This window comes from Branchiostoma floridae, chromosome 4, assembly GCF_000003815.2.
Source record: "Branchiostoma floridae strain S238N-H82 chromosome 4, Bfl_VNyyK, whole genome shotgun sequence".
Classification (NCBI taxonomy): Eukaryota; Metazoa; Chordata; class Leptocardii; order Amphioxiformes; family Branchiostomatidae; genus Branchiostoma; species Branchiostoma floridae.
Genome location: NC_049982.1, coordinates 14,547,001 through 14,558,934, shown reverse-complemented (window position 1 = coordinate 14,558,934; position 11,934 = coordinate 14,547,001). Strand labels below are relative to the sequence as shown.

Below are 11,934 nucleotides of genomic sequence, written 5' to 3'. Positions count from 1 at the left end.
TTTACACGGCTTTCCTCACTTTACTCAGGTGAAAATGAGTACTTAGCTTCGGCTAGGGCCGTCCCTCGGATAGGAAGTTAAATGGAGGTCCCGTGTTTGGGGAGAGCCACACCCAGGGCACGTTAAAGAACCCACCACACGGGCTGCGATGGTGCGGTGTGCGATAGTGTAAATCCTTCTGTCTGGAGTTAGTGATTCACCTCAAATCACCCGGATGGAGGCCTGGCGAACCCCTGTCTCGTATCAGCCATACGGTGATTACATCATTCACCCGGACGGGAGACCTGACCCATCCCCGTCTTGTAATTAGCCAGCGAAAGGGTATGCCACCCCGTAAGGGGCCGAAGTATAACCCCATCGACCGATGATGATATGAAAGATAACCTTTGAGATATCTAGACAACCTTTAAGCTATCCAGGGGTTCCAAATCTTGTAGATTGGTTTCAGATATAGGTTCATTTATCCTACCCTCAAGCTGCGACATACATGTTTGCTACACCGTGTTGTGACGTACAACGCCCAAAAGAGCTACACGTCATTTTCCGACATCATATAGTGATTGGCTAATGGTTGGGTACATCATCCATGCACCAAATCATGTCATTTGGTGGTGTAGTTGTCGATAATGGAATGCCACTGCCTTAGAGACCTCGTGGAGCGTAATAAATTAGTCGATTATTTTGCTGTAGTTTATCATAGGCACAAACAAAGTATGCTGCGTACACGTCGGGTTTGGTTTCCACTGGCGGATGGATGGAAATGTGCAACTGTACAAACCTTCCACCTAGGGGTGCGTACCGGCACAGAAAATGCAGGTCCAGGTCCGGTTCAGGTCCAAAGGTCCAAAGGACCTGAACATGGACCTGATGTAGTATGACTCATACCAATGGTCCATTTCACTTCAGAGAAATCTGTTTGGTGGAGTATTAGACTTATACACTGGCGTTTTGAAACCCTACAACGCTAAGTGCACCTGTGTGACTGGCTGTAAAACTTGGTAGAAATTACTATAAACTCTACTCTACTTCACTCTTTCACCTGCAGGCGCCAAAACGTGTGGATGCCTGATGAAATAATCTGTTAATTTTCTAATCGGTCCAACATCCGGTCCACCTAATTTTTTCAGGTCCGGTTTTTCTGGACCGGTCCAATAAGAAAAACCGGTTTTGTACCGGTACGCTGTACCGATACCCAGCCCTACTTCCACCTGATCTGAACATAACAGTGGTGTCTCACTGCACTTGGGGCACCGGTGCGGCACGAAGGGTTTCGTTCATTGCAACACTGTTGTGTTATTTTCGCCGATTTGTTTTGCAATCTAGATATTGCGTAATACGTAAAAGTATGGCTTAGAAGACAACAAAATACACAAAATGTGACGCACCAGTGCCTCAAGTGCAGTGAAGTACCACCTTTACAGATGCAGTGAGTTGATTCAAAGGAAATGGCATTTACTTTAAACAGTCTTCGAAGCACGTCAACCGGAGCGTTGGCCGCGTGGCGCTTGCAGTCATAAACAGCTATATAGCCTAATGAGCCCGCGTTATATGCTAATGAGCCCTCCCGAAGTCGGGACACATCTACACGCGCGCGGAAGCTGTCGAGGACCCCTATCAAGCTATCGGGACCCCTGCTAAGCTATCGGGCGAATACTCCGGACCTTTCGGGAGAAATTCTGCCGATATCTTTATGGCGATATTGCAGTTCCATCTAGTCGCTGAAAAAAAGCTGCCGGCAAGAGGTTGTCGGCTCGCCGATATCGGGAACCAACACATTTCTGTGAATAAAATCAACATGACCTTAAGATGTAGTTTAGAACTACCAAGGCTTTGAAAGTTAAGGTTTACAATATGTCCTTGAAATTGAAAAAAAAAAAGACTTTACAAATCAGAAGTAAACAACGTATAATGACTGACAAAAACATCATTGTCTGCAGGTAGAAAATGACTTTTTGAAGAAACCTGTCTTCTCCCTCTTTACATGATACGACCGCCGGTCTCCATACACACGTAGTCCTTTCTCTCATGGAAACTCGTAACAAAATTGTACCGAGTATGTCATTGTTACGTCAATGCCGTCGACTTGTACTGAACGTTAATGCCGAAGACTCGTTCGTCAGCCAACTTATCCTCCGGCATATGACGTGTTTGTTCTCAGATGTATGTTTTTCCCGAGAAGATACGGTAACTACGTTAAAGCTGCGGCTTTATGTAAGGTGAAAAAACACCGAAGTAAATGGAATACAACATGGATCGTTTGAACTCAAGTGGTAATTTAGTATTCGATTTGTGGCGTACGTCGCGTAAATTAATTACTTTGTAAAACAGCGCAGCATTTGAAATACTGCGAGGCATTTCATTAAAAGAAAAGTATGGTGAAAATGAGGGCACTCACGTGTACTGACAAGTGATTTACCAGAGTCAGTTTTACTGGAGAGAGACTTTGCCATATAAAAGTCAGAAACAAGAGTAACACAAAACATTAATTAGTCTAGTCATTAGCAACTGTTTTGGTAATCGTCATCAGGCAGAAATACTGCTATTATCAGAAACAAGAAAGTACGGAGACCTTCAACACCCCTCTTCACAAAATGAGACGAGCATCTGTACCGATGTCCTTTGCAGCGTCATTTATAAGCGCCTGATGAGACAAACACAGCGTCATTTTCACTCAGCGCCAGCACACTGAGAACAACATGGATGGTCTGCCACTGGACAATTTCACTTTTGATGACAACGGGACTTTTAATGTGACAGAAGTGGAGGACCAAAGCCAGGTTCTCGGGCTTCGAATGAGCTTAACGGCAAGTGTCCTGGTTGGCACTGTCCTCAGCTGCATATGTCTCCTAACAATAGCAGGCAACATCCTCGTAGTGCTGGCAGTCTGCCTGGAACGCAGCCTGCGCACGAACATCGGCTACTTCTACATCAACCTGGCGATAGCAGACCTCCTGTTGGGCTGCCTGGTGCTGCCGTTCTCCGCCGCGAGGGAGCTGCTGAACTACTGGCCGTTTGGAGAAGCTCTGTGCGAGCTGTGGGCCGCGGTGGACGTGCTCTGCTGCACCGCGTCCATCTTCAGCCTCTGCAGCATCAGTCTCGACCGGTACATCGGAGTCACCCGACCCCTCCACCACAACATGATCGTCACCAAGCGGCGAGTGGTGGTCATCCTCGTCGCTGTTTGGGCAATCTCTGCCGCCATCTCCGTCGGCCCTCTCTTCGGTTGGAAGCACCCGAAGTCCTATCAGAACAGTCAGTGTAATATCAACGGCAGTCCGAGCTACATCATCTTCTCTGTCGTGGGCTCTTTCTACGTCCCCGCATTCATCGTTCTGTACGTCTACCGCCAGGTGTACCGAGCCGCCGTGAGGGAGACGTCCAAGCTGATGATAACGCTGAAGGCCCAGGAGGACAGGAATCCTGCGTCGGCAGAATCCGTCCGAATCCACCGGGGAAAAACCGTCACCGCCGAAAGTCGTCAGTCTCCTCCACGACTAAGTCCCAACTCAAGCAAGCCCCGGATGGTGAAGGAGGCTCTCGGCTCCGTGAAGAACAGGATCGAGAAGTTCACAAAGGAGAAGAAGGCCGCAAAGACAGTTGGCATCATCGTAGGCGTCTTCCTCGTCTGCTGGCTTCCCTTCTTCATCATGTACCCCATAGGTAAGCAAGATATGATATGCATTTTACAGGAGTATGTAAGCAAACTTGATGGTTACAATGTTTGCATGTAATTACTAAACAATGATACAATAGTAGGATTGCGGATAGCATTTTAAAATGCGTATGCCGTGCTACATGAAGACATACAGTAGGCGCGAGCATTGTTGTGGTTATATATAAGGGACATAATTACATGTTATGTGGCTGATGTGGATATCTATCTCAGTGGGTAAACTCGGGTAAAGCCCCCCCCCTCCCATGTATTAAACTTTCTGGACCACTTGAGCACATTAAGGACCGGTAGGACGATAACCCCTGTGATTTGGCCAGAATCCTGCATCATGATGATGTTTTCTGTGTGGAAGGATACGTGTGGTTGAATGGGCGTTAGTAGATACATCAGTGGTGCCCGAGGTTGCTGTCGTACTGTCATGCTTGCCATGGTTTCGCCTTTGAGATCACTTGTACCCCCTTTCCACCAGGACGGCGCTCTCGCTGTGCAGCTCTCTCTGTGATCTAAGATTGGCAAGCTAGAGCACGGTGGTATCATTAAAGTCATTAAAGTGTGTCGCCTTCACCTCTGTGAAAACAGTCGCCGTGCGAGCGTCTCGAGATAATAGCGGAGTGAGCGCCAAAAGAGCGCACAACGAGCGCAGTGAGCACCACAAGAGCGCACAACGAGCGCAGTGAGCACCACAAGAGCGCACAACGAGCGCAGTGAGCGCCAAAAGAGCGCACAACGAGCGCAGTGATCACCATAAGAACGCACAACGATTGCAGCGAGCGCACAAAGAGCGCACAACGAGCGCAGTGAGCGCTCAAAGCACCATAGATCATGCAAATTTGGTCACCATTTTTAATTTCATCTTTAATTGTTTATTTTATCTCAGTAACATATGTCACATGCGTGATTGAATAGTTCTATCACTGAATTCAACGGAGTTGCATTTATGAAATTTCTTATAAATTATGCGAGTTAGATTGCAATGTACATTTTGCATATTTACCAACTTGATTAATCCAATATAATTTTATCATGCATCACTTGCTTTGGCAAAATGCCACTGCGGGGCTCAAACCTACGTCACTTCCTCTCTGCCTGAAGAGCGATCTACCGCTCAAAACCACTCGACCTCGAAATAGGAAGTTCCGCTGGTCTCACCAAGGTCTGAGAGAGATTCTATGCAAATTTCCGATTTGCCCCCAGTTGGAGGTTGTATATCTTGGTACACGGTGTCATAGTTTGTATAATGCGGGAGCCGAAACACACACAACACTGACAGGTTTGCTCACGTTACCTTGAGGGTCAAAGCAAGTGGAATCGGAAGCAAACGAAGCTTTTGATCGCCCTCTGTATGTAGGAGAGAGGAAACACAGAGCAAACTCAAAAATATCCGCACATAAAAAATCACATCTTGGAGCAAATCTTCTTCTTGAACATGATTAAGAGACGGTTTGAGAAAATCTTGAATAAAGTAAAGTATCTAAGTCCGGGTAGGAAAGCGTAATCAGCTTGGACGTTGTGCGATCAATCGGATTGTCTAAAAACGACTGTTTTCATCGGATTGCAAAATTTTGATCCGGATCATGTTTAATCCGCTTGTTCTTGAGTGTGAACGGGGTCACAGGAGGCAGACAGATAGATAGAGAGAGAGACAAACAGACAGACAGACAGAGAGACAGAGAGAGAGAGAGAGAGAGAGATCGCGCAGGGAGCGTACAGTGGTCGCCGGAGAGATTCCACTAGAGCAACGTTATCTGGGGTCTGGGCGCTCACTGCACATGTGTACTCTGGCCAATCTAGTGGAAAGGTGGCCGCAGCTAGTTATCGCTCCAAGTTGGTTGAACGTCTTGGAAGCTCCTCACTGTGATCTGTCCCTTTATTTCTATTTATACCTGGTAAAGAAGGTCCGTTCAGGAAGATAAGTTTGATGGTTCTGTTCTAACACAGATAATATAACGAAAGCTTTGAAATGTCATGTCCTCATGTGCTGACCAAGTATTCATGAATGAATTAAAGTTATGCTTGCATGTATACGCATGCCGGCGGGGCTTGTATCTGCGCTACATGCGGTAGATTTCTAGCGAGAAACGGGTTTACGGAAAAGCCTGGGCCCAGCAGGCTAGCCTGCAGGCTAGCCAGGCCACCCTTTTTGGGCCCCAAGGCTATGGTTGGGGTTTTGGCTGATAGTGGATTTTTTTAAAACCTAAAACTGGGTAACCGACAATTCCAGTACATGCAGGGTGCATTGGACAGAAGGCAACAGTTTGGTCATATCTATGGGGGATTGGGGTTGGTTTACAGCAACGAACAATCAACATCCACAACAGGAACTCCCAGGCTTAGTACATTTACTTTTCCTTTGACTATACTGCCAGTCATTCCTACAATATAGTGTCTATCAGTAATGGTCCTGCATGACGGAAAGGAATAACACAACACTATACAACCCCCCCCCCCCTCACATACAAGTTCCTACCACTAGACTCAAACGTTACACATAACATACATCCATTCCTATATCCATGCTCACTGACACTTGATGTTTGAGACATCTGTTTCAAATTTGATGTTTTGGCAAACAGCCCCCATCCTAGGGTCCCAACTGTTGTCTTGGGTTACCACTGACCCAGTTTTCCCACAAGGAAATTTCATAAGAGGCCCAATCATCCTTTCTGTAGGCACACTCATTCAAAGCGTGAGACATCTGTTTTGAATTTGATGTTGCGCCCTATCATTTCCTGACCCATCCTAGTATTCTTTATTTCACCTAGTAACAGTTATCCCTTCCCTTCAATCTTAAGTTAACATTTCCAGTATTTTCTGTTGTATAATTGGAATTGGATGAGTTGTTCATTGCATCATTGCAAGTCCAGCAATATGATCAACTTTCCTCCATCCCACCCACAGCTGGAATTGTCACTGACCCAGTTTTTACTAAGAAAAAAAGTTCAGCTACAGGACAAACCCCATGCATAGCCTTGGGGCCCAGAAAAGGTAGTCTTTCAGGCTAGCCAGCCCAGCTCCTGGGCCCAGGCTTTTCCGTAAACCCGCGAGAAACACCCACAAAGTTGATTCTTTAACTTGCAAAGTAGCCAATTACCACTGGTCTGCTGACAGGCGAGGAACAGAGAGGAATATTCAACACCTACCATTGTCAATGTCTGGCTGTTGAATAAATGCAATAAACCTAAAAGAAATTTTGTCGACATTCCTTTTGATAGTTTGCTAGTTATCTTAGTCTCCAAGCAGACCCTACGGTGCCTTAGAAATAGTATCAAAGCTGGCAAGAGGCTCCGGTGCCCGTTTGACTCCCTTAGCCGGCTATCCCCCTTTGGTCGGCTATACTCCTTTGCCAGCTTTGATACTATCTAAGGCACCGTTGGATTTGCTCGGAGACTAAGTTATCTAGAGTAGAACGTTATATTTGATATTACAGTAAAGCTGTTTTTCTTACCTCGAAAATTGTAAATTTAGCATCTGCTATGTTTTCGAATTACAAGGTAGATATAGACTCTAAAGTGTGCTCGTTCATTTAGTTAAAGGATTTACAGTGATGTCTCTTTGTTATTTCTTTTCTGTTCACAGTCGATCGCGAGTTGTAAATACCTGTTTATTTTGTAAACCACATTGTCAGAATTAAGATCTGTTATGTAAATGTTACAGCTCCAACTAACACTGGCAGCATAGCTTCAGTGAATTTCAATGAATGCACAGAAATAGATATTGTTGCACGTACAAAACGTCACAACTTTTTTGACGTGTTGACAAGAAGCACATATGTACAACCTAATGGAAAGCAATATTTCAGTTATAAAAGTAAAACCGTATAGCAGGTATAAAAGTACGACCGTTAAGTGATAAATAGTGAAATGTTCATTGCACGAAATGACCCGAATCCCGACGGATGTGTACAGGTATTTCTCTGTATTTTTGGTGAATACAGCCATTATCTCTTTGTATTTTTGGTGAATCAGTAACATATATCTAAGCATAGGACACTGCTATCCGGAACCACAGATCCGAAAAATCCGAAAATAAGGATTTTCGACGGGCACGCAATCGTGTTCTGTCTGTATTCTTGGTGGGCCCGACTGGGAATCCGTAATATATCCGAACGTCGGCCGCTGCTAACTGGAATAACTGGAATCTTAGATCTGACAAAATCCGAAAACAAGGATTTCGATTTTCGACAGACGTTCGTATTTGCCACAGATACTGCCAGATCCATACGGACTTTCCAGAATACACATATTCATACCATGTATATGTTTGCATTTTCCACAAATACGCACAGATCCAACATACGAACTTCGATAGAATATTCTATTATTCATAAATAATTTAACAAAGCTATAAGAAGATCGCTGGCTGCATCAGGTCCGGCTACCTGGAAAGACATCCCTGAAACTGTACGGAGTGCCCGGGGTATCTCTGAGGGCTTTCCGACATAGCTTGATCTGGAACTGACAGCTCTGTTTGATTTACGGACCGGAAACCACTACGATTTTGATTGTAAAGTATGTAATGTAAATAGTTACTTTGTATTAATTAATTATATATTCCCTGGGATAGGACGTTAAATGGAGGCCCCGTGTATGGGGAGAGTCACACCCCATGCACGTTAAAGAACCTGGCGCATCCTCGTCTTGTAAGGCCACGTTGATTTGATTATATGGATGACATCCGCGCTCGCACCAATTTTCGGCTTTTAAAAAAAAAAAAAGTTTTCGACCACACAATGAATTGTGCAAAGCAGCTGTAGAATGAGCACAAATATTCCGTAGATTGAAAAATAAGTATCAGAAAACAGATAACTAATGCCATAGAATGCCAAAATGAATCTAAAGTCAAAGAATAAGATGTGAAAGGACAGAAAGAAAAAAATCTATTGTTGGTTGGGGGAGGTACCAGTACAGAAATTCCCAGGTCCGGACATGAACCTGGACCTGATTGTCTGTGGAAACTTGAGAACTGGCAATACTCAAAACAATGGTAAAACTGATAATAGAACGATTGTAATGAACAGGTAAAACTTGCGCTGTGCAAAATGACGAACGATAATACCTGCTTGGTTTGAGTTGGTGACAGTTAGAAGATAGACAAGGGTGCGCACGGGCGAAAAACTCGCAACTCGACAGTTATTGCCTAATGTCGATGACCTGCCAGCAGCTATTTGATTGGTCCTCGCTAGAAACTACTGAATGTCGTATAGTCTATGGAGGCAAGCATTCGGGCTTAATTTTTGTCGAGAGCATGGGTAAGAGGATTTGCCTTGAAAAATAGAAAAAACCTCAAGAGTGTTAGCGGCTTATTGATTTCATCATCGCACAGCCAGGTGCAATTATGTGTTGAATGCAAACATATCAGATATATTTTGAGTTTATTTAAAGTTAGCAGTAGGTATTAGAATTTTTCATAAAGGTTAATTGTGAATTTCACCTTCCTGTAATGGGTTTCTGAAAGGCAAATCTACTGAAATCTCCTGACAACGATAATCTATATTATTCACTCAGTGAGATCCCTAACCTGGGACCGCATGCACGTGCACGTATGCAATGCACGTGCACGTTTCCAATGGATCAACATCAGTGTGACAAAGCAACGGAAGAATATAGTAAAGTTTGGGCGCAGATGTGAAATAATGACTTTAATTTAAAAGACTCGACCTTGCTTCATCACCAGGGCTAAGTACGCGAGGCGATGCTACTTCAGAAAGATCTGAACATCCTGGAAGAGTGACAAAGGAAATGGCTTATGCAGTTCAATCCCGTTATAGAAATTGCTAAATTAATATAGGAACTTACCCTAAATTTTCGGTCAAAATCCGTCGACCTTGTTCACAGAATGACCCTCGCTCTCTATCTCCAGCAGTGACGTCAGGAACACACTACTTTTGCAGGAAGGGGTCATAAGTATCAGAAGTAAAGTAAAGTGGGGATGTCACTGGTGGAGATAGAGAAAGTCATTCTGTGAACAAGGTCGACTGAGTTTGACCGAAAATTTAGGGTAAGTCCCTATATTAATTTCAGTGTTGGAAAGAAAGTTTAGCAATTTCTATAGCGTATTCTACCAACACAGATGAACTTTTATCCCGAGTTCAATCCCGATAAATGTTATATCATGCACATAACAAACAAAAGAACTCCAAATGTATACCCTTACCCGTTCTGTGGTCAGACATTGTAGCAACCACAAAAACCCACCCATACCTGGGTGTTACATTAACAACTGGGCTGAAGTGGGGTGTCCATGTTAACAAAATAACAACCAAGGCTAAACAGACATTGGGAGTGATCAAACGCAACTTGTGGGCATGCCCAGCCAGGGTAAAATCACTTGCATACACGTCACTGGTGAGACCAAACCTTGAATATGCTGCAACAGTATGGGATCCGTATACAAGGAAAGACAAAGATAAGCTCGAAAGGATACAGAACCAAGCTGCCAGATTCTGTACCAACAACTACAACAGGGATGCTAGTGTTACAAAAATGAAAGCAAAACTGCAATGGACGTCACTTGAAGACAGAAAATGTCCAGACGTTGCATGATGTACAAAATGACTAATAAAATGGTGGACGTACCGACTGATAAGTATCTAACACCAGCTCAAAAACGAACTAGAAACAATTATGCCTTCAAGTACCAGAGTTACCAACCTAGGATTGATGTGTTCAAAAATTCCTATTTCCCCAGAACTATCGTAGAGTGGAATATGTTATCACCAAGCACAATAGGGGCGTCTTGTTCGGATAGTTTTAATGAACAATAGCAGAGAGATGTGCAAAAGTTAGGTGTGACGAGTCGTTCAGTGTAATATAAACATCTGCTGCCGCACCGCGTGCCTGCGAAGCTGGTATGTTACGACGAAGGGCGGTTATACCGGCTATATACTATATACAGATACAGATAAATAATCATTCATGATAAGACGACACGTACGGTGCCTGTTTTGGTTAGCGGCTAAAAGGCAAGAGACTGCTTTTAATACTATGCATCACTCTGAATGCCTTACAATCGAGGGGTACTGGTTCGCACTTCGACTTGTATAGGGCACTGTGTTGTTTATTGTTCCCCAAAGGTCATACTTTTACAACTCCGAAAATGTGCAAAGGTCACATAGCATACCGTAAAGTGTGTGACAGATTGCTGTCGTCTCACATTGGTTTCGCTGACTATGGAAGCTCGCACGCCAGTGAGCGGTATAATAAACATGCAATAGGAATTGATCAACCTGTAAATACAAAACGGACCGCAGCTGCTCTTTAGGCGACCTATGTGCTTATAATGGATTGACCCAGGGGCTGGGTTAATGCACTGCTATATTGCCGTGCCGCCAGTCGCGTCGGGCCAAATCTGCCGTTTTAATCAATCTGTCACCTCAACTTACAGCTCTGCGATTAGTATAGATAATTGACATTAATTGTCGAAAAGGAAGTTTGTATTCAGCCGTATAAATATCTTATAACTGACCTATCGAAACATTTTCTTAATGCCATAGACATAGCCATATATCACACGGCTAGTGTTATTCAATTTCAACCAGGCGGATTGTGTTGACGGTGTGTCAGGCAGCCGACATATGTTGAGCACATAAGCTTTTCCATGACAATAAAGTGTAAACGCTGTTCATAAAATAAATATACGCGTCCTGGCACGGGGTAGCCAGCATACACACGTAGTGGGAAACGAGTTGTTCACCCACGGCATGTTGTACTCAGACCCGCTGTACTGTACTTAGTCACCTTCGTCGGAAGGGTAATGTTTATACGGGGACACCGGCTATTGGGTTTGGGGGGGGGGGGGGGCGGTGTGTGCTGGCTTTGCATCTACGTCACTCAATAGATGAAGCTGCAGTGTATCGTTGATTTTGAGAAGAAGAAAAAAACGGATCGTCGTGATTTTTGGCTTGTAACCAGCGTAAGTTAAGATAGATAGATATATAGATACTATTCATGCAAGTATATGCAAATGGTTATTTTGTGAGAAAATACCACAATACCATAGTGCCAATTAGGGGTAAATGAAGCACATTGAATACTTACACTAATTTAATTCTAACTAGGTTAATCAAATGTGACCATCATTAAACATAAATCATGCAAATCATGGCCACATTTGCATAACTGAGAGAATCCTAGAATAGACATCCGTGATTATGTAAGACTTTTATAAGTAGGACAAATTGTAATATTTATGTAGACAAAGATCATAGACTGATATAATGCATTTGCATTTGTAAATGAGGACCTTGCATAGTCAATAAGCAA

At 43.9% G+C, this 11,934-nt stretch overlaps 1 protein-coding gene across 1 annotated transcript in view; it reads left to right on the top strand.

Moving 5' to 3' along the window:
• Positions 1-2,676: 2,676 nt before the first annotated feature.
• Positions 2,677-11,934, top strand: part of LOC118413813 (alpha-1A adrenergic receptor-like) — a 13,092-nt gene continuing 3,834 nt past the window's right edge. The window contains exon 1 of the mRNA XM_035817356.1: positions 2,677-3,660. Coding sequence (XP_035673249.1) covers positions 2,697-3,660 — 964 coding nt within the window. The 5' untranslated portion in view covers positions 2,677-2,696. The remainder of the gene's footprint in view (positions 3,661-11,934) is intronic.